General features: G+C 34.1%; 1 protein-coding gene across 4 annotated transcripts in view; it reads left to right on the top strand.

Annotated features, from left to right (window-relative positions):
- Positions 1-6,886: 6,886 nt before the first annotated feature.
- Positions 6,887-24,290, top strand: part of LOC143231032 (nose resistant to fluoxetine protein 6-like) — a 40,202-nt gene continuing 22,798 nt past the window's right edge. The window contains exons 1-8 of one of the 4 annotated variants that reach the window (XM_076465511.1): positions 6,887-7,747; positions 11,198-11,397; positions 13,266-13,377; positions 15,303-15,390; positions 18,047-18,168; positions 19,442-19,612; positions 20,192-20,285; positions 22,024-22,116. In XM_076465511.1, the coding sequence (XP_076321626.1) occupies positions 7,009-7,747; positions 11,198-11,397; positions 13,266-13,377; positions 15,303-15,390; positions 18,047-18,168; positions 19,442-19,612; positions 20,192-20,285; positions 22,024-22,116 (1,619 nt within the window). In that variant the 5' untranslated portion in view covers positions 6,887-7,008. Of the gene's footprint in view, positions 7,748-8,965; positions 9,102-11,197; positions 11,398-13,196; positions 13,378-15,302; positions 15,391-18,046; positions 18,169-19,441; positions 19,613-20,191; positions 20,286-22,023; positions 22,117-24,290 lie in introns of those variants that run through there. The other 3 variants (XM_076465510.1, XM_076465512.1, XM_076465513.1) reach the window with 3 other exon arrangements.

Raw genomic sequence — 24,290 nt, 5'->3', positions numbered from 1 at the left:
GTGGTTTTTGCCCATTCTTTCTGGCAAAAGTGCTCCAATTCTGATATGTTCGCTAGGGATCGTTGATGGACTGCAATCTTCAAGTTTCACCATACATTTCTCCAGTGGACTCAAGTCAGGAATTTGACTGAGCCTCTCAACGTCATTCACTTTCTTCTTTGAAACCTCTCCAATTTGACTTTGATCTTGTGCTTCGGGTTATTGTCCCCATGAAATATAAACTTTCAACCTTCTTTAATGCTCTTGGTTGCCTCAAATAGGTTTATCCTCTAGAATTTGCCTGTACTTTGTGCAATCCATCTTCCTCTCAATCCTGACAAGTTCCCCCTTCCCTGCTGATGAGAAACATTCCCATAACATGATGCTGCCACCACTATGCTTGACAACTGAGATGGTGTTGATTGAATGATGTGCTGTGTTTGCGCCAGACGTAACGCTTTGAATTTAATCAAAAAGCTCAAATTTTGTCTCGTCAGACCACAAATAACTTCTGCCGCATGTCTACAATATCATTTACATGCTTTGTAGCGAACTACATATTAGATTTAAGATGATTCGTTTTCAATTATGCCACATATCCATACAGGCCATTTTTGTGTAGGGACAGCGATACTGTCGATATATAAAGAATGATTCTTTCAAAGTCACTGTTGGCTTCACAGTAACATCCATCACCAGTTTCCTGCTTGCTAAGCTGCTTAGTTTGGAAGAGCTGTCTGATCTTGGTAGTGCCTGGGTGGCATGAAGCGCATTACACATCTTAATGATGAACTTCACTGTACTCAAAAGGATAATCAGAGACTCTGACGTTTGTTTTTGTAACCTTCTCCTGATCTGTGCTTCTCTGACTTTTTTAAAAGCTCCTATGTGAGTTGTGGCTTAAACGAATGCATTTACTCAGAAATTAATTTAAACCACTTTGATTACACCCAAACAGAAATCATTAAACTAATTTGTGACCTTTCAAACTAATGTTTTGCAACTTAACTTAAGGTTACCGTATCTAGAGGGTTGAATTCTTAGGCAATTGAGAATATTCTAATTTTGTTTTTGAAAATTCAACTTACTTGTATACTATAAACATGTTTTCAGCTTTTTCAGATTGTGTAAATTCTAAATAAGATATTAAGCACAGTCGGCAACAAAATGGTGAAAACAAGGCTCTGTATATGTTTACTGATGGTAATGGTAAAGGTATTCCGCCCAAAACAGCATTTTCATCTCTCTATAGGAAGCAGAACACCTAAAACTTGCCTTGTTAGAATGTTTATAATGAGAATGTTTGTTAAATGCGCAACAAGAAGAGTTATTGGATTTTTCAACCTCATAAAATATACGATGCACCATGCAAAAGATCAATGACCTGAAAACAGAACACAATAAACCACGTTTTAAGAAAGCCAAAACAATGGTTACTTATAACAGAGCACGTTGAGACACATTTTAAGAAAGTAAAAAAAAAATAGTTGGAAATAACAAATCAAGTTAAGTCACGTTTCACGAAAGTTGAATCAAAACCTTAAAGTGTTCATAAGTAATAAATCAGCATACAATTAAATTAAACAAAATTGTGTTCAATACGAACGTAAAATACTTTTATAAACCCCAATGCTTATGGTATTCTAATGTTAAACATAACTTGATCATTAGTACAGTATTAAAGCTAATGCTAAATATAGCAGGATTATTAGTATGATGTTAAAACTATTGTGTAACAAAGCAGGATATACATATAAAGAACGTATCTGTGAAAAATCATAATATTTCTAATGGAATATTGACATACGGAGATATTAACTAACGTAACATATCTTCCATCTTAAATTTTTCATCATACCTATTGGTATATTTATTTGTTTTAATTTCGCGCAAAGCTACACGAGGGTTATCTGCGCTAGCGATCCCTAATTTTGCAGTGTAAGACGAAAGGGAACGCAGCTAGTCATCATCCCCCACCGCCAACTCTTAGACTACTCTTTTTATCAACGAATAGTGGAATTGACCGTCACATTATGACGTCCCTCCGTTTGGTGTAAGGGGAAATTGAACACGCGACCTTCAGATTACGAGTCAAGCGCCTTCACCACCTGACCATACCAGTCCACCGAAGAATAGGGTAGGTAATATATATATTGTTTATAACTGCCTAGTGTGTTTTGTAATTATACCCAAAAAAAAAATTATAAAACTTCCTTGTTTACCTCTATAGACAAGATAAACAAAAAAAATATTACTACATATTAGGTGAGATATTAAATCAGCTGAAATGTGATTCTTTGGAAAGTGCGATTTTGGAGATAAATCTTTTGGCATAAAGTAGGATTTTGATCCTAAGCAGCTGTCGTATTAAGTTGAAAGATGGTATGAGTTTGAGTCTGCTAAAAATCGTTAAACTCGTAATCTGAGGGTCGCGGGTTCGAATCCCCGTCACACCAAACTTACTCGCCCTTTCAACCGTGGGGGCGTTATAATGTAACGATCAATTCCACTATTCGTTGGTAAAAGAGTAGTCCAAGAGTTGGCGGTGGGTGGTGATGACTAGCTGCTTTTCCTCTAGTTTTACACTGCAAAATTAGGGATGGCTAGCACAGATAACCCTCGTGTAGCTTTGCGTGAAATTCAAACCAATTTTTTTTTTTTCCTCAGAAGAATCTGAACATTTTTCTTAAGAATCATTTTCAGATTTTGTCTTATCGTAGTGACTTTATTTTTGTTCAGTTTATGTTTGGTCGTTAAATGGTTCTTCTATCGTTAAAGTTATTTTTACATCTTTAAATTGTTTGCATCCTTTAGAATTAGCTTAACGTGCTTCGTTGCCTTTAATGATTTTGTGGTCTTTGCGACTACGTGGACAGTCTATATATTCAGTTTTTTGTTCGTTTTTTTAAATTTCGTGCAAAGCTACTCGAGGGCTATCTGCGCTAGCCGTCCCTAATTTAGCAGTGTAAGACTAGAGGGAAAGCAGCTAGTCATCACCACCCACCGCCAACTCTTGGACTACTCTTTTACCAACGAATAGTGGAATTGATCGTTACATTATAACGCCCCCACGGTTGAAAGGGCGAGTAAGTTTGGTGTGACGGGGATTCGAACCCGCGACCCTCAGATTACGAGTCGAACGCCTTAACACGCTTGGCCATGCCGGCCCTCATTTTTTCTTCAGAAGTGTTGATGCAATATACAAATCTATGTTAGATGGCCAGAGTACTAGCAGGCGTAACTTTTCCAGATAGTAAATATTGATATTTTTACATAAATAGCATTGTGTATTCTATATCATAAATTATAACCTCATGGCAAAATATTTGGTTCAAACTTTGAAATCGATTATTAGGGAGTTATTTCTTCTTCTTTTCTAACAATATTTTCCAAACTATGATTGTGTAAATTAAATTATATTTCAAAGATTGGGATGTTGTATTTAAGCAATGCCAAATACATTATTACTAAGATTGGTACTGTAGATGTATATTAAATATCTCAGGAAAATAGGTACTGTAGTGCAAATATTCAAGTGTTGATCACGTGAACTTAAATAATAAACGATTGATCACTGAGCTTGTACTGTGACTTTACACAGTCTTTTCTCACTGATCATTTCGAACTGAATCGCAGCAAACACAATTGTTTGTGAACTATGTTTGTGGAGAACCACCTGACAAACGAAACCTGTTTAGTCACAGCAGGCTGTTAGGAATTAATTAAGGACGTCTTAAAAGGTCGTTAAATAAAATGTGGAACCACTTTCAAACAAACGGCACAGTCGTCTCGCCACCTGGTCAAGTCAGAACTAAGTTTGTAACACAAGGAAACGAAATTTCTTATTTTTCTTTTACTTTTAGCTCAGTGCAGTCGTAGGGCATTTGCTCCGATACTAAATCAAATATTTATAGTGTGCACGTCATATTTTTGGTTTGTAGAAATAATGGCGCACATGTATCACCTTTTCCCGCATAACAAAACGAGCAAGGATTTGGTAGTTTGAAATGTTAGGGTTGGATGATTGGACACGAGGAAAAAACATACAAGTTGGAAGAACAACCAATTAACATTTTCTTAACATCCAAATTGAATTCACGTTTCCACTGGGTTAATGTAGTGGGATATTTGAAAATGGTCCACGCTAGTTAGCAGGACTGCTGACATCACAATTAACTTTTGGTGTTGAGACCCAATACAACAGTTTACAGTTTTGAGACCAATAAAAAGACTGTTCAAAAATATACACATAATTAACCAGGAAAGTTCTATCAACACAGAAAACCTGACTTTTGCATCTGCTGTAACAAATGTAAAAGGGACAACATCAGGGTGTAAATCATACATATGACAAAAATGGTGTCTGAGAAAAAGCTTGGTTGATCCCCGTCTCCCATCTCTTTCTTATTTCTTATCTAGTTCTTATAGAATGCAAAAATAACTGAAAAAAATAATACAGTTTGGTGCGTCTCATTTTTATCAAGGCTAACACGTGTTAAATGTCCAATAAGTTGCATTCTGTACACAGTAAAACCGTAACCCACAACAGTTTCTAAAACGTATTGAATGGATCACTTACATATGAAGCAGTATTCTTTTATTTTGAGCTGTAGCATTTATCTGTTCGTTCCACGTAAAGATGCCCGTGCTACGTTTAACATTAAGCATAAAGTTAAATACCGGGTTATTCGTGAAGTGCCCACCACAGATGCCGAAACTTTATTATTAGCATTACAAGTCTTCAAGTGATTTTTTTTAGTAGAACGCGCTACGTTTATTGACTTAAAAAGGTAAAATCCTGAATTCGATTACCCGTGGTGGAAAGAGCAGGTAGCTTAAAGTTCCTTTGTTCTAAAATTAAAACATACAAACTTTAATCGGAAGTTAATATTATGTAAAAACATTATATAAAAAAAATCACACAGTTTTTAGTAAACCTTCACTGCGCAGGCGCATTTGTGTCCTGATTCGAAAAGTTTAGATTTAAAATAAATGGATTTTGTCGTCTTTTATTCAACTGCAAACATGCTAAGCATCTCTTTAAAATCTAATTTCTTGAACTCAGTAAGTGTTTACTTTGTTTTCAAAATGATTATCCTAAGGTGGTTATGTATATGATAAGTCAATAAATAATACATGACAAAATACACCAAAAAAAGGTATACACACTTTGAATAGTTATAAATACAATGATTATTAAGATATGTCTAGGTTTTATAATCCCTGTATATAAAACAAGCGTGAGATAGGCTATTCTACTGAGACTTTCACTTTTTATTTTGCTGCCTAAAGCAGTTGCCAACCTTGACTATGCACTAAAGCAGGGTCTGATTCCAACTGATAATTTAAAACGCAAGGCCCGGCATGGCCAAGCGTGTTAAGGCGTGCGACTCGTAATCTGAGGGTCGCGGGTTCGCATCCCGGTCGCGCCAAACTTGCTCGCCCTTTCAGCCGTCGGGGCGTTATAATGTTACGGTCAATCTTACTATTCGTTGGTAAAAGAGTAGCCCAAGAGTTGGCGGTGGGTGGTGATGACTAGCTGCCTTCCCTCTAGTCTTACACTGCTAAATTAGGGACGGCTAGCACAGATAGCCCTCGAGTAGCTTTGTGCGAATTTCAAAAAACAAACAATTTAAAACTTAACTTTTATAAATACAGTTTTCAAGAACCAATCACGTAAGTAGAAATAAAATGTCAAAATCGTAAGTTGGTGACCTTTTTTAGTCAGTAATTTATTTCGTGTGATAAAAAAATGAATATTTTAATTTTTGGCTCTTGCTTATTTCCTTGCGATGCGATTTCTTAACTAGTTATTTATATAATACCGATATTTAAACCGCAATAAAAAAGTATTTTGATTAACTATTCATGTCATTTCAATTGTTCTTTAAACATTTTTAAGTGGACATACTACAGAATTATAGGCACATCAAACGTATTTTTCAGAATGTGTTCCATGTGCTATCCTTGTAATTCGAATCAAGTTTGGAAACATTTCCATTGTCGTTGAACATTGCGAAACGTATTCGTCTCATTGTCAGTGGTCCACACTACCAGTCTCCTTAAACGTAGCAAGCAACTTCCTAATGACACTGCTGTAAGTGATGTTTCTCTCTGGGTGGTATGCATTAAGTTCAGAACAACCTTCTCTGTCACACAACTGGATTAACTCGACCTTCTCATACTTTCACAGCGTCAGAATCTGTCACTTATTTGAAATTAGGACAAACTATAAATCTCTTATGGTTCCAAACTTTTCGGACATCCCATACATGGATCTTGGAAAAAAAAGATAACCACGCATTAAACGTCCTCAATGGTTCAAAAGTCAGCTTAACGACTTAAAACTCTAAAATCTGGGTTCGATATTCGCAAAGAACACGACGCAGATTTACATTAAAAACAAAAGTCAAATGTGACCAAAATACGTTTTTTTTTATTTTTGATGTTTAACCATATAGGTATAAATACTGTCAGTACCTAATAATGTAGAATAATAATATTTTCGTGTCGTTACTTGTAACTTCACCTAACGATGAGTTGAATAAAACCTCTTTCATATTACCAGTAAAACTTACTTTTTATTAATTTGTCCCCAATATATTAACGTTAAGTCTGAGTACCTATAACGTTAAAATCCGGATTTCAATACCGATGAAAGTTTAGAGCACAGACAGCCCTTTGTGTAGCTTCGCGCTTAAAAGCAAACAAATAACTTTTGTTACTTAATGGACAGCCCTGTAGAAGGAATAACTATTGTACAATGGTGGTTTAAACAGTTTAATTATGCAAAATAAAGTTCAGATTTGTTTTTCCAGTAAAAACAAATCCTGCTGATCAGTTCAAGGACATACAACAGGAGGTTACATCGAGGTACCGCAGAGAAAACGCCCTGGGGCATATACATTTCTTAATACTTGAATGGTTGTTTCCAAGGTCTGGTTATAAGTCCTGCTTGCTTGGGTTGGTATTTGTTACAACGTGACTGTTTCATTTGAGAGATGCTAAGAGCTCATACAGTAGACTAAAATGTGGAATCTGTATTTAATATTTTGCTTAGTTTGTTGTGTGTTTGGAGCGCCTACAAAGCATGTAGAGGGAAAAACATCACTGGCATCAAATCTTGAAGAATCTTTAACAGAAAACACCTGGAGTATAACTAATAAAGATAACTCAGATGAAAGCTTTCAACAATTTACAACTACACAAAACTTACAAAAAGACAATATGGCTAATGCAGAATGGTCGCATTCCGAGAAAATTTCAGATAACCGAACATTATCTGTGTTTGCTACTGATAGTTCTAAACATTCAAATAATAGTTATTCAGTAAATGTGTCTGCATCCAGCATCAAAATAAACACTGTCTCAACAAGTAGGCCTTGGAACGTCAGAGCAACATCACAAATACCAGTCGGAAAAAAAGGTACAACAACGAACCCTCTTGAAGAAAATGTTAGTATCTCAAGAACGGCTACTGAAAAATCGCTGAAACCACTAAGCACTTTTAGTATCACAACGATGGAATCCATGAAAATATCTAGTGATTCTTCTCAAAAATCAATAACTTTCAATGCACTTCAGGAATTTTCACAGACATTTGAAAACCTCAAAAGCAGAAGTCGTCAGTTACTTAAGTCTGTGATAAAACAGATTTTACCAACATTGGTTCGTTACAGTTCACAGGTTACACTTTCAGGAGGTTGCACTGCAAGTATTTTCCAGATCCTTTTTGGCTTACGAAGACTAGATGACTGGGCTCTCAAACGTAAGTACTTCTTTGTCTACGAGTTTTAACAAGTTACTTAATGAATCTACTATTTATTCCAATTGTTCCGTTGAACAGTTTTTAATTAAATACAAACACATCGTTAAAACAGAAAACACCGATCATCTGGGGGCCCGGCATGGCCAAGCGTGTTAAGGCGTTCAAACTGTAATCCGAGGGTCGAGGGTTCGAATTCCCACCGCACCAAACATGCTCGCTTTTTCAGCCGTGGGGGCGTTATAATGTGACGGTCAATCCCACTATTCGTTGGTAAAAGAGTAGTTCAAGAGTTGGCGGTGGGTGGCGATGACTAGCTGCCTTTCCTCTAGTCTTACACTGCTAACTTAGGGACGACTAGTGCAGATAGCCCTCGAGTAGCTTTGCGCGAAATTCAAAAAACAAACAAAAAAAAAACAAACCGATCATCTATTACCTGGAATTTCACTTGATTTATGAAGATCAAAGCCTATATAGAATATGTGAGTAAAATTTAAAGAAAAACTAATATGAGCATTATTATTATTAATTATATTTCGTTACCTTCATAAAATAAATGTATTTTTAAGAAAAAATTAAAAAGAAGAAACCTGTAAATTAATAAGCAAACATTTTTGCAGACAAGACCTTCAGCGATGGTGATAAATATATAATGAGCAAAGAGGGTTGATTTTTTCGCAGATAAATTTTTTATATAAAATTAAAGATACATGTGGCGTTCAGGTACACTGACATTAATCACGAAATTACGGCAAAGAGTCTGAAAAGTATTAAGTATCTATAAAATGCAGGTATAAAAAATTTATTTGGATAATTTTAACTCATGTACCCAAGAAAATGGTGGCAAACATGAGTAAACAAATGAATAGAATATTTATGGACATACCTATTATTTTTTATGTCCTTGGCGAAGGGAAAGGTAATTGGCAGTTGAAATAAAAAGCTCGAAAGGAGGACATCCATAACAAACGAAGGGAAGGTAAAAAGTAAAACACACGCTGTAGGAGCAGTGAAATAACAATGAAATATCACACTGTGAGGTCAGTTCATACCAGTCTTATAGCAGTATCTCACAACCCTTAGATTATATTCGTGAATGATTATTCCTTAATATTTATCTATATGTCCATGAGAGATAAACTTCAGCTCATATTAATTTGTACAACTCTTGAAATGAGTATGATCCCATTCCAGAAGAGCACAATACTGAAACAGGATGAAGTTAGTTGTTGTTGTTAAGTCCAAAGCTACACAAAAGACAATCTGAGCTCTGCCCACCAAGGGTTCCGATGAACTCGGTTTCTGACGGTATAAGTCCGCAGACATACAGCTGTGCCACTGGAGGACAGGGGGTGAAGTAAGTAAAATATATGAAACACGAATTTAATATATAACTTTTATCAAAAGTAGAGGACTACTGCAGGTTTATAACCTTCTTACATCCAGCTCATAAGGATGTGGTAACTACATAAGGAATAGTTGCGCACGAAATTAGAAAATAATTACTGGAATATTTTAGAGCAAAGATACATCCGAGTTACGGAAGGCTGAAATATGACGATATTTTCAATCATTACAGCAGAATTAGAAAATAAGTGTAAAGGATTTCGTCTATATTTACACTTGTAGAATATATTGCTCAGTAGCATTTACAGAGAATTATGAATGGTTTCACTGATAATTTGGTAAGCAAACACCACAAAGTTTACTCTGCTATAGAGAATATATCATGTTTATGCTTTTTTTTTAGCTATAGTCCTAATTTAGAGCTAAATACATTTAGTCCAGGTTATGTATCAGTTTAGTGTTAGGTGTTACTTTCTATACCATAATCGAGCCATGAAAACTATCTGACAACCTGGCATAGCCTAGTGGTTAGAATTCTCGATCTGAGGGTCGCGGGTTCGAGTTCAGTCCCCGAACATGCCTGATATTTCAGTCTTAGGACGTTATAACGTGTGGTTAGTACCACAATTCGTTGGTAAATAGTAGCCAAAGAATTAGCCTTGGGTGGTGCTGACTAGTTGCTTTCCCTCTAGTCTGTTACTTCAAAATTAGTAACAGCTAGCACAGAGAGCTCTCAGTTACATTTGCACGAAATTATAAACAAACGAACAATCGAATCGAAATGATCTACTGTATCATAAGATACTTATAATATGTCCTACCTTATGTATTTATGGGGCACTGTTCTACATCGCCGGTTGGAACAGAAATATTTATGGATAAACATGATTCAACTTACTGATTGGTTACTTAGCTAGCACAGAGAGCTCTCAGTTACATTTGCACGAACTTATAAACAAACGAACAATCGAATCGAAATGATCTACTGTATCATAAGATACTTATAATATGTCCTACCTTATTTATTTATGGGGCACTGTTCTACATCGCCGGTTGGAACAGAAATATTTATGGATAAACATGATTCAACTTACTGATTGGTTACTTATAAGGAGAAGATGAAATGCAAACATAATTTTGACATTTCCAACTAGATTCGTTTTTGTCCTGGAATTGATGAAACCTGATAAGTAGTAGCACTTTGCTTTCTGGATCTAGTAATGCTTTCTTATCCTGTGAATATCGGTTTCAATTCAGTAAAAGATATGTTTCAGTTTTGTTGATTTAAACATTGTTTTTCTTTATTGGTTTTGTTATGTGAATACAGATTACATTATTTTTATTCAATATGCATGTATATCACAATGCAATAGTGTTTTACATAACAAATAACAGATTATGGATCTATTCTCTGTTGCCCGTCAATACAATGATGGCGAGTCTTTTATTTGTCATTCTACCTACAACAAAAACACTTGTTCTAATGCTTCTTAAGTCAACGAACATCCAATTATTGCAAAGATAAAGAAACTGTATACTGGGATTATTCGTTTTTTTCTTCAAGTGACGAACATAAACAAAACTTGTGAAGTAGTTTTGCACTCAAAAAAATACAATTTAAAAACATTAGTTTCCAATTGTTTTGTGAAACCATTTCAGAATGTCAGATGTCCGATTTGCTTCCAGATAATAATAAAAATTGTTTGTACAGGATTTGTGTATCTTAGAACGGCTCGTATGGGTATTAACACTTTTACCAAAATAAGGTAGAGAACAAAGTTAACCCGAAACTTTGTTGTCTGCCTTATTTTGATAAAAGTGTTAATACCCATACCAGCCGTTCTGAGATGTGTAGTATTTGATTTCAGTTGCTTCTATAGTAGTTCATTTTGACGTACTTTTTTTACCTCCTCGGGTAATAGTGAGGTTTGTACAATGATAAATATATTAAGTTTTATGGGCTATTAAGTGTCGTGAGCATTAAGGATATATTATGTTTATTCACCTAGAACTTTATCATTATTTTCTAGTAGATAATACTTTTGTGCATTAGAATTAATAGTATAAAGTATTTATATCCAAACACATGTATGTGCTCTTTTATAGTTATAGATGCTTCTGGCAAGGCTCCTAGTGGCTTGCTTCATGGAACAGTCGCAGAGTTTGGTGATTATGAGGAATGTCATGACATTATGGCAACTAACAGTCGAGGGAAAAATATGTTTCATGGCCAATATTGTGCTATTGATGTCCAACCATTCTTACCTCGCCATTTTGAGTACCATGTCTACACAGCTAACAAAACGGTAAGAATTTTTACACAGTATAATGTGCATTATAAAACTATAGTTCTCAAACTTTTTGGCTGGAGAACCTTCAAGGTTTTAATTACAGTAGTTGAAGACCTTTACGTAATGATTGAATTGGAATTAAAAGTAATGGCTACTTTGAGTGTCTTACTTTCATTACAACTTATTATTTCAGTAAAGACTCGAGCACAAACAACATTGTGGTCATATTTACTTCAATAAATAAATTCATTGTTAAGACTACTGCTTCATGTTACGTTAAGTAAATTACAAAGATAATATTTCTACACATGCTAACAGCCCCTGAGACCGTCTGGTGAACATCAATTAGTTGGAAGATCCTAGCTTGGGAATCTGTTATGAGAAATGTTTGGTTTGTTTTGTTTTTTTAATTTCGCGCAAAGCTACATGAGGGTTATCTGTGCTAGCCGTCCCTAATTTAGCAGTGTAAGATCAGAGGGAAGGCAGCTAGTCATTACTACCCACCGCCAACTCTTGGGTTACTCTTTAACCAACGAATAGTGGTATCTATTTTCAATATAAAACACCCACTGCTGAAAGGGCATGTTTGGTGTGACGGGGATTTGAACCCGCGACCTTTGGATTACGAGTCGATTGCCTTAACCACTTAATTTTGGAATTCTTGGCTCAAGCAAGCCGTTCTTAATCCTTGTGGCAGTTTAAGCATGCATTTCTTTTTTACTTTTGTCGAATGATATTGTTCTTACACATAAAGAATCATGCCGATTTTAATGTAAAATGGCGTTATTGTGATTGTTTAAAACTTAGGATTCGTACAGGATCCTATCCTATTGGATGTAAGTGGCCTGGCATGACCAAGTGTGTTAAGGCGTTCGACTCGTAATCCGAGGGTCGCGGGTTTGAATCCCCGTCGCACCAAATATGCTCGCCCTTTCAGCCGTGTGGGTGTTATAATGTGACGGTCAATCCCACTATTCGTTGGTAAAAGAGTAGTCCAAGAGTTGGCGGTGGGTGGTGATGACTACCTGCCTTCCCTCTAGTCTTACACTGCTAAATTAGGGTCGGCTAGCACAGATAGCCCTCGAGTAGCTTTGCGCGAAATTCAGAACAAACAGGATTCTATCCTATTGAAAATGTAAGAGGAAGTGTAACTAATTCAAAGAACAAAAGCGCATTCACGAAGTTTAACAACACGAGCTGTATATCCTTGTAGTGCGTATTGGTATTAAAATATGTTATGATCTATAGCGTTAAATACGTTTCTGGTGCATAATATGCTTTAATTTTTAACAACTCATAATTTCTTAAATCAACGGATATAACGCTACCTCGTGTTTCATTGACTATGTAGAAGTTCATCAAAACCGGCTGTCCACATTTTAATATCAACGCAAAATTCAGAAATTGTAGAAGCGCCATCTAGAATACTTGAATATATTTATTATGGAAGAACTAAGTTGGTCCTTTTCTTTCAAAAAGTCAAAGAAGTATAGCCTGAAATTACAAAAACAGTGCAAAAATAACTTGATTATTTTGTGTATATTGGGCAAAAGTTATCCAATGATAATGATCATAATTTTTAGTTCACATAAATTTATCCATGATTAAACTTCATAGCTGTATATAATGTTATCGTACCTAATAATCATCGGTATATAAGATTTTATCCAAATCTTATCACAAGTTTAGCTTAAAATTTAATATCGTATTATAATTTACACAATGAAATATTCAAAACACGTAAAATGTGACTGAGAATTAAGATTATGTATTATAAATAATTTCTAATTGCATTTTGTATAATTTATTTTCAGGTTTAGCCTGAAAAATCACAAACTATATGTTGACTGGTTGTATTCATTGTGCTTTTCATGATTTCATAGCTACATGAAATGGAAGAAATGCTGGCATATATGTACCGAATTAAATTTCGCCTTGGGTTTTGCGTGCCGTCTAAGTGTGGTCTAAAAGACGTTCGTCGAATTGCTGAGAAAGGTATAATATTTCATTGTTTTTATTTTTGTGCACTACAAAAACTATATAACAAACTGGTGATACCTAGCATTGGTTTTCCATTAAACTAAGTAAAGTTATTAGATTATGTTTGTTTGTTATTTCTTACCGCTCGGAACGCAAGAAGTGTGCGTCCAACTGGTGAGAGTATCTGTATATTATACAAAACGTTTTGGTTTTTTTAAGTTCAGTATCTCAGTTTCGAAATCATTATTTGTTTACAATTAAATGTGAGACTTTAGCTTTAGAAATATGTAACATCGTTTAGTTTTACTAACACGAGAAGATAACTTGTTTTCTCTATATTCGCGGAGATAAGATGCAGAAACGTTGTACGTATATTTAGATTTCTGGAAACTACAAATAAATAAAAATTACGTTTTAATTATGTCATTTAAAACGTGTGCTCCCAGTTTTAATTTATTTCCAGGAAATACTTGAAAGAGTTATTCATACCATATTCTTACTAAAAAGGGATTTGGAAACGTAACCGAGGATTTGAAAATTATTTTAGGGGTTTGAATATAAGAGAGATAGTTTGAAGTTTCTTTTAGAGGTTTGAAAATGAGACAACGGGTTTGAAACTTCTTTTTATTTTGGATGAGGTATCTCGAGCATTTTTTTCTTTAAGGATATTTATAAAACATGGCAACTAAAATACAGTAAAAATACTGGAGTCTGTTATTTTTGTCTGGTTCTTAATTCAAAGAATGTGTGGAATTTTCTTCAGAATATTAACCATAACACTAGTCTAGTATAGCAATGATATTTACAAATGTTATTATTCAAAATAATCGTACATGCAGTACTACTGTCTTAGAACATTTCGCATTAATATCTGCAGATTGCAAAGTGTAGTTGTTTTGTGTTCTGTATTTATTGTAAAAATATAGGAGATGAGCAACACTTTAAGCCTTACTAATAAAAAACTTTAACTTGTTATGCTTTTTTGCTAATACAAAATTATATTTAATGAATATTTATCCTTCCTGCAAATTCTAATTTATTTTTCCATTTCTTGAAAGATAACTAAGTGTATCTCGTTTCTTGAAAAATTCCAACGAATAAACATTCGTTCAAGATATTTTTTACACATATTCGATAAACTATCTTTAATATAGTTGTAGATACTCTTGTTTTATCTGTGTTACACCAATATAACTATGGAAAGAAGAAACAATCATTTTTAATTTTACTTTCCCCCCCCCTTCTACAATGGCTCAGAGGTAAATCTGAAGATTACAAAGCTAACAAAATTCGATACTCATGGTGAGCAGAGCACAGATAATTCATTGTGTAGTTTTGTGTGTAAGAACAAACAAATTTTAATCTTTGTAACCTTTTTTTTTTGTCACAATTGAGGCTTTTGAATCTACTAGAATATACATACCAATTTTATTTGTTCTATTTCTGGAAATATTTCTCTTAATAAGGTACATTTCTACCCTTTCTAAGAAGCAGCTAAAATTCCAGTGATATTTTTCTATCTTTTATGGGCATCTTTCCCCTCCTTAATGTATGAATAACTGAATATACTTATAAATGTTCACCACTTCATGATCTTACGAAGATGACTGAATTCTAGTGTTTCTTTCATCAATGAAACCTTTACCAATTACACTATTAAAAGTAGTGGAAGATAGTTTTATGTTAACTTAAAAACAAAAAAACAAACTTTTAATTTTTTTTTTAGTTATTACAGATAAACTCATGATTTTTCTATTCACACATTGCTTAGTGACTTACCTTCTGTCGGTGTATATTTCTAGACGATATAGGTTTCTTAGCTTGACAGAATATCGTTATCATTATAATGATTTTCCATGGTTATACGTAAAATTCGTTTTTTGAAATAACAATTATGTATTTTTTTGCCACTAAAACTATATATATCGTTTTCTTATCAGCAACAGAAGAACTTCAGCTAAATGTAACCGTTCCTTGGTGTGATGCCAAGCAACCTTGGAATTGGGATACAGTTGAGGAGAGTGTTGTGTAAGTTTTTTTAATTAGTTAGTTCACTTAATGCATTTCTAGCGAACAGAAAAAAAAAGTTAATTGTGTATATATATATATTTTAATTGTACCTTCTTTTACAATAATTCAGCTTACCATCGGCCCCGGCTCTAGCTTCCACCTGTTGAAGAAACAACGAATGTAAAAGAAATGAGACCAAAATTACAGTAACAATAATGGTATTTTAGCTCAAACAAATTTAAAAACCTCGTAAAAACTGTATAGATGTCGCTCAAAAGATGAAGTAGAGATTTATTTTAGCAAAAGAGAACTTTTTCGTGAGCGGTTGGTATGGAAATAACATTACTTGAAAGTTAAAATGGTTATTTTTTGGAGGGGCCTAACCCACATTATTCTCCGCTAGCATCTGTCTTATTACCTTTAAATCATTATTCGTTGTTTGGAGTCTGAAATATTATTTTTAAAAAACCTTAACCTTAATGTTGTAAAATGTTCTTCTAGCATGATCTTAGAAACGTGTTTCAAGTAGGGAGGGTTATCATTATCATTGAAGGACAGATAATTATGGTGTTGTTTGAAAATACTCCTGTTTGGACTGAAAGCTTGCAAGGGGGAAAAAACACGAAACTAGTAAAGGGATATTCATCGTATCTATATTTTTTTATCTGGCATATCATCCAATCAGAGGAAGATTTAAAAAATATTCCGATGATGGAGGCCCAAAAAATGCGTGAAAGTGTATGTCAGTTTGTTTGTTGTTTTGTTTTTCCAAAGACAAACTGTTTTTGTTTTAAACTTATTCATTCAGCGTGGCTTCTTTCATATGCAGATGTGCATGATCAGTAACAAAATTTTTGGCCTAAAATGTGCCTGAAAAGAAACTATCAAAAGGAAAGTATATTACAATTTTTATTAACTTTAAAAATAATATATTTCATTTTTTCAAAATTCGAAATATAATATACACTTCTATCCAAAGAATATATTTCCTTGCAATATTTACACCTTACAATTAGTTATAACTAAGAAAATTCAATAGGTTGTCTATAATAAAATTAGAAAATTAGAAAAATAATATAAAAATTTATATTACCTTCCTTGTGAGGTTAACGTTTTGTCTTAGTCTATCACCAGCAATGTGCAGCTGCAGCTTTTCTTAATGGCAGACAATTTTCCTCCTCTCTGTAGACACTTTTGATAAACTGGCAACAGATCCCTTGAAAAGCTAGTTAAAGTGAATACTTTTTATCGGTAAACTTTTTTGTGAGGGACGTCTTCTACTACGCCGATTTGAAAGTCCAAAGCATCTTAGCTCTTGCCCATGGTGTTGGCAAGGGAAAAGGACTGATATCAATTTAGGATTATACGATGCAACATCTTCTTGTGTTATAATTTTGGAAGAGCTCCAGATGTAGAATTCTGTGATAGATATGACCAACAACAATATTCAGGTATAATCTGGATATTAAATATATAATGTGATTTTTTTCCACTTTTTACTCAACTATAAGTACAGAAAATGGTAAAACACGACTACTCAGACCACATCACTCTAATCCTTACTGAAACTAAGCTTTTAAATATAATAAAACGACATTTCTGAATTCTCTCTTTTTGTTGGGGTGGTAGTAGTGAAGTATGATGTGAAATTATCTGTAATATTCCTTGCGTTGTTTGGGGGGAATTTAACTGTGACAAGTATTAGCGGAATAGGTCAAATAGAACACAAACTGATATATGTTGCATTTTATGAGCCTAATATTTGTCTTTTAAATTAATCTGTCAACCGTAAAATGGTGGCTACTGACTTTCCTCGAGGCGGACATATTTTCTTTCGATTGATATTGTTTTTAAAGAACTGTATCAAGAAATGGTTTTCCATGAGAAAACCTCTTCTTGAGACCTCCTGGATCTTATTCACCGTTTTGCTGATTAACTAGGATATAAAAATATCAACTCATTCTGTATCAAGAAATGGTTTTCTATGAGAAAAACCTCTTCTTGAGACCTCCTGGATCTTATTCACCGTTTCGCTGATTAACTAGGATATAAAAATATCAACTCATTCTGTATCAAGAAATGGTTTTTCATGAGAAAAACCTCTTCTTGAGACCTCCTGGATCTTATTCACCGTTTTGCTGATTAACTAGGATATAAAAATATCAACTCATTCTGTATCAAGAAATGGTTTTCATGAGAAAAACCTCTTCTTGAGACCTCCTGGATCTTATTCACCGTTTTGCTGATTAACTAGGATATAAAAATATCAACTCATTTGTAAGTTTTAAGCAGTTACTTGACATATTATCTGATGAGATTATCTTGTTTATGAAGAAAATGGCGTTTTCTGCAAAACTTATTTTATTGTAGATCATATTAATGTGGTTACTGTACAATTTCTTATATAGTTCTGTCTATGTAACTTCTTTGTTTTGTAAACTAGTGTCAAATATAGGGTGTAATACTGTTTGTTTTTAAAAGAGTATAACTTTTTAAGTTCTCATTAATTTTCTTAAATTAAGTAAAAAAGAATAAATATTTTATCATTCCTAATGACTTAAGTTGTTATTTTAAGATATGTCTGTGAAGTACGCAATCTTAGAAGTTTAAAGTACAAGTATTTTATGTCTATATTAGATTTTGTAAGTTTCACTTTTTAAATACCGTTTTCTAGGTGGTTTAACGTATTCCTGTTCTGTTTGGTTGTCGTAGCAACTGTGGTTGAAATTGTCCAAAGATACTTCAAACCGTTGGAAATGAAGAATTATATTTCTGACCATTGTAAACAAACCGTGTGTAAGATAGACTGCATTATTTCTTGCGATTAACATCTCAGATAATTTAGTTTGAAAGATTCTATCCCTTTGATAAAATTCTTATACAAAATGAAGCATTTTTTGAATTTTCTTATTTTATAAAAATTAAGTTTTGCATCTTTTATAACAACTATTCTCTACTGATTATCTATATATATTATATTAAATATTTCTATTGGTGAACTAAGACAAACTCAAAACTCTACAGACATTCTTTACTCTAGTGCTATTAAGTACTGTAAATTTTAAAAATACTTTTCTAAGTTTTAGAACATCTGTGTGTTTTTTCTTATAGTAAAACCACATCGGGCTATCTGCTGAGCTCACGGAAGGGAATCGAACTCCTGACTTTAGCGTTGTTAATCTATAGAGTTTCCCTGTACAAGCGGGGGACAATTTCAAAACATCTTTGAGTTTTGATTTTCTTCTTTGGATTTAGCAGGTCCAACCCCTTCAATTGATATCTTTGACCGCAACCAAAATTTCACATACTAATTTATTTAATCCTGCCTATAATAATTTCATTTTGAGGGTAGGCTGGTAGAGGTCTTAATGAGTAATAAAATTAAATCGGATATACGCAAGCCCATGCCTGATAATGTTGGCGCGCAAAAAATATCGCTAATAAAACTGATAAAAGAAGTTTCATAGATTAATTTACTTTAATCCCTACTGAACGAATTTCAAGTGCCGTGGCCATTGAGGATTTCCTCTTGTTATTCTAAATTTTTGTTTTAACAAGATAATTTAAGTAAAAGAAAAGAGTGAAACGCAGCACTGAAAATAGTTTAGTATCAGCAGAATTGTTGTTGTTTTTCCAAAACATTAAATCATTAGTAGCTCAGTGAGTTATGTATACCTGTGGGATCTTGAAGACGACTTTTGAAACTGTCAAACAATAAGAAGTTTCCAAACTCCTAGAGGGCGCTCATTAATTGCATCTTCAATACGCCTATCGAGTTCAACTAAAACTTTTTATGAGTTACTGTTTTTTATGTATCTGATGTGTAAGAAAATTGATGGTTTTTTAAACTTTGTATTTGGGAAAAAAAACATACGTTTTTACAACTCTTGCTATCATATATTTTAAACATTATTAGAACAAAATAAGTTATTTTTGTCGAAATGTGAAGAAAATACCTCCCTTCTAGTTCGTACAATTATAAAACATTAGTACAACTCACTATTGAAACTCTCAGTATAAGCAGGAGATAGAAGCTAAGAAACAATAGTATTTTTTCTATCCGACACAGACCAGTTTCTAGGTCTTTTAAGATGTTTTTCTCTGTACACCAATATGAGGACCACACTAACAACAAAAACTGGTAAAAACGATCTGCCAGTGGTTCATGGAATGAGAGTGTTTAGCATCAACTGGATAATTCTAGGAAACATTTATTATCTTCTCTCTTACAACCAAGTAGGTAAGACCAATAGTCATTGCTTCTTCTTCACTTACAAAATTACAGTTATAGTAATTATCTCTTATCTTATAATCATAAGTGTAAAACTTTGTTGGTTAATATATCAAAAATGATGTGTGCTGTTTTTCTTTGAAAGCTCAGACAAACGATGCAAATTGTAACTGTATTCGTTTTCTAAAATGTCCACGTATTTTAATATTTTATTTATTTATTTAGTCAGTTACTACTTGTGAAGTATATATTAAAGCTCTTAACGTGACGTCCTCTAAAACAGTACATTGTTCACTGATATCTTGGAATTAATTTTTATTCGAAATTCCAGGCTTCATTTGCTGAGCATTAATTATCTATAAATATATTTATATACCCCGAATTCTTTTATTGTTATTTGTCAATAACGTGACTGTCAATGTGTAAAATCCGTGAAGTACTTGTATACATTTCTTTATGTATAAAAGTGTATAATACATGTTATGCGTAATTTGTTCATGTGGTATAGTTGTTTGTAGGAATAAGTGTAGGAATAAGCGTGTTCGTTTCAGCATTGTCGTTATTGCCTGAAATGTGAATCTTTTTAAGGTGCGCTTCTGAAAGTGTTGAACTTGGGAAAAGACTTGGGATTCCAGTTGGTTGTTCAATCTATCTTTGCTGTAGACACATTCTTCTTCATCAGGTTAGTTTCTGGTAGATGCCAAGCGTATACATTTACAATTATAATACGAGAAATCCAAGCTTTTGTTGTTTTGTTTTATAACACTGTGCTATATTGTATAAAACAAGATATACGACAAACTAAAAACATTTGGATGAAGACACAGAAAGAAAGCGCAAAACACCTCTGGAGTGTTACGAGACTATTCCCAGTCTCACATTACTTTATTTTGTCTTTATACAGTAAAATTATTAAGTAACACTTCTTTTATTATATTCGAGACCGGGAACAGTCTCATTATAAATCTTGGTATTATTTCTTTAATATCTGTTTCATTATGTATGTATATATATATTTGTTCCCCTATTGATCAGTTGAGCCTGCCCTGTTTTGTTTGTTTGTTTGTTTTGAATTTCGCGCAAAGCTCCATGAGAGCTATCTCTGATAGCCGTCCCTAATTCAGCAGTATAAGACTAAAGGGAAGCAGCTAGTCATCACCTTCCACCGCCAACTTTTGGGCTACTCCTTTATTGAAGAATAGTGGGATTGACTGTCACATTATAACACTCCCAGGATTGAAAGGGAGAGCATGTTTAGTGCGACGGGGAGTCGAGTGCCTTAACCACCTGGCCATATTGGATCGAGCTTGCTCTGTGAAAGCGAGTTTTCTCGATGTACTCTCCCCTCCCCGCTCCAAATTTCGAGGCATTAAATTTATAAATCTCCGCCAACGCCCCTAAGTGGTACAGCGATATGTCTTTAGTCTCATACCGCTAGAAACCGGGTTTTAGCACCATTGTGTAGCTTTGTGCTCAACTCCAAAACATCAAATCAAATCTCTGCCAACAATCAACCTTATAAAAGGGCTGTCACGTGAAAGTCAAATATTGTCGTCTGTCAAACGTTTCCTTCTCTGCCGCCAACCACTTTTTTCTGACTCCATCACCAAAATTCTAAAATTAATTTGCATTCCCAAAACATGTAACCTGATACAAAACTTAAATCTCCATGATAATATTATTATATTCACTCGCGTACGTGGCAAAGATGGATACTGATATCCCTGAACACTCCAGTTGAGGAAAGTCTTACTTTAATTTAAAACTAAATCCTTGCCACGGTATTAAAAAAAAAAAAAAGTTAGATTATTGGCGGTAGCCAGAGCACAGATAGCTCAATGTGTAGCTTTGCCTTGCATCAAACCAACAACAGCACTTTACCATAATTATTAACTTCTAATCTGAGTAATTTACTTCGTACGTTAGAACTAAATATTAGCCCTAGATTCATTTTTTGTTTCTGCAGGTCATTTAATTCTTTATCGTTAAATTTCGAGTTTAACATGGATTTTAGTAGTTTTTCCCTCTAAATTACGGATAATGTTTGTACACTGGTTAAAATTATTCGATCTAATTTTGTGAAGATAAAACTATCGAATATTTTTAACCAGTGTATAAATATTATCCATACTTTACAGAAAAAAAACTACTGAAAGCAATGTTGAACTCGAAATATAAAATTAGCCCTGTAATTAGTATAGCTAACAGAATATACTGTTTTACGTTCTTTTGTATAATTAATTTAACGCATTGGGCACCCTCACTGGTAATAATATTTGTTATTGATATTAATAGCAGCACTAGATATTATTGTGATTTGAAATTTACAACTTTAATTGCGAATTTGAGCTTTTCGTTATAAAGTTCAGTTTGAATTTACATTTTTCTTAATATCTTTTTATTTTTCAACACCACGGTAGTGGCTTGCTTGTTACACATATTACGTTGAGAAAACTCGAAAAAAATGACGGTCGCTTCAATTTGCTGAAATTCTATATTCATCGTTACTGGAGGTAAGCATTACTAAACAAAAATGAAGAGACTCATAAACTATTTGAGATTAAATTAGTATCTTTATTGCAATAGTACTTCTTTAAACACATTATTTTTAGAATAATACAAAATACATTTTATCGAAAATGATGAAATCTATGAGATCAGTAGTCTTAGGCTTAATATTTGTTAAGCATTTATTAAGTATGTTTGTTTTCTTATAGCAAAGCCACATCGGGCTATCTGCTGAGTCCATCGAAGGGACTTTAAGTACAACCTATTATACATTCGATAACTTGTGCACGTGCTTTAGTTAAGGCTAAACTTTACCACAATTAATTTTATCATTAAATAAACTTATAATGTTAGGCTGCGACCTAATGTTAGACCTATTTAAAACTTTGATAAGCTTTCAGTATGTTGTACAAAATTCCCACTAAAATACAAAAACCGAATATTCGTATAATAAACTAGTAAAACCTGGAAATTATTTGTCAAATCAGTAACATTATTGCAGCAGTACTTATTTGAAAACATAGTTTCTAAAACAATATTTATGTGTACATCAAGACTTAGAACAGTGGTTCTAAACCTTGTTGGAGATACTGAACCTCGGAAGTTTCGTACTTGCATTCACTGAACCCTTCGTAATTGGAAAAATAAAATATGATTTTTTTAAAATTCAAAACATAAGTAGATATTTTATTAGTGCACAAAATGAACCATGCATCAGTTGCACACAATATCACTGTGTTCAAAGAACAAAACCAAAAAAACATGAATTTCACACAAAAACAAAAACATGACTCAATGAATATTTACTGCAAATCAATGTGACTTTTGCTGTTTCCTTTCAGAGAAAAGTTCAGAAATGCGCGGCTTCACCTTGGCAAATGCCACTCTCATATCATTTTCGCAACAAAGTCTGTTCTTTTTCTTCGTTTTTATGTCTTCCATCCTCGAAAAGGATTGCTCGCAAAGATACGTTGTAACAAACGGTATGAGTATCTCAAGGGCTTTCTTAGTAATAATAGGGTACGCTATGATTTGGTGACACCAAAACGTTGAGAGCGTTGTTGTTCTGAAAAGTTGCTGTTGAACCTGGCTCTGCTGAAGTTCAATTATTTCGTCGAGGTATTCATCATTGACATCTGCTGTCGCAAAACTAAACGTGAACGGCTGTCTAACCCATGCTGTATATGACTCTCTGGTGGGGAAGTATCCGTTGAGAGACTTTGCGAGCTCATCTAAGTGCATGGCAATTGCTTGCTTCAGTTCTCCGGGTACAGAAATGTCTCCGATTTCAGACATATTTTCGATCTTACTTAAACAGTCGTCCAGCAGGGGAAAGTTTGCGAAGTTATCATTCTCTGTTCGTCGTTTTCATAACGATAGCTTTTTTTTTTAAAGCTTTCAGGTTTTCTTCCACTTCGATGATGTTGACTCCACCACTCTGCATCTGTTGATTGAGATGATTGAGAGCATTTAAGATATCGGCCATGTACGCCAAAATGAGAATGAACTCAGATTTTTCGAAGCAATCTGTATGATAATGTTGGTGCTCTCGCAAAAACAGGGCCAATTCTACACGCATGACAAAAACACGATTCAGCACCTTTCCCCGGGATAACCACCGAACGTTAGAATGGTACAGAAGTACCTCGAATTCAAAGCCCATTTCATTACACAGATCTTTGAAGATGCGGTGCTTCAAGGCACTATTTCGCACAAAGTTCTCACATTCCACTACAATTTTTAGTACTTCTGCCAGTTTTGAAGGCAAAGATTTTGTTGCCAACGCATGCCTGTGCAGAACACAGTGCGTTACAATGATGTGTGGTGCATCGGCTTTCACCAGCGCACCAAAACCAGAGTTTCGTTCCAGCATGACTGAAGCTCCGTCCGAACAAACTGCAGAAACCATATCCCACGAAAGATCGTTGTCTCTGAAGAAGTTATCCACAAGTTTCTTCACGTCGGCTTCCTTAGTTGTTGTTGTAAGAGGCTTACAAAATAAAAAAATCTTCTTTTATCTCGTCGTTCGTCTCACAGCGCACGAATACAACAAGCTGGCTCAGATTGGAAACGTCGGTGGTCTCGTCGAGTTGAAGGCTGAATTTTGCTGGGCTTGAAATCAAATTTGCAACTACTTGAGCCAAGATGTCATCGCTTATATCATCTATTCTTCTGCTGA

This window comes from Tachypleus tridentatus, chromosome 10 (assembly GCF_004210375.1).
Source record: "Tachypleus tridentatus isolate NWPU-2018 chromosome 10, ASM421037v1, whole genome shotgun sequence".
Taxonomy (NCBI): domain Eukaryota; kingdom Metazoa; phylum Arthropoda; class Merostomata; order Xiphosura; family Limulidae; genus Tachypleus; species Tachypleus tridentatus.
The sequence above is the reverse complement of the archived record's forward strand: the minus strand, read 5'-3'. Positions and strand labels throughout refer to the sequence as shown.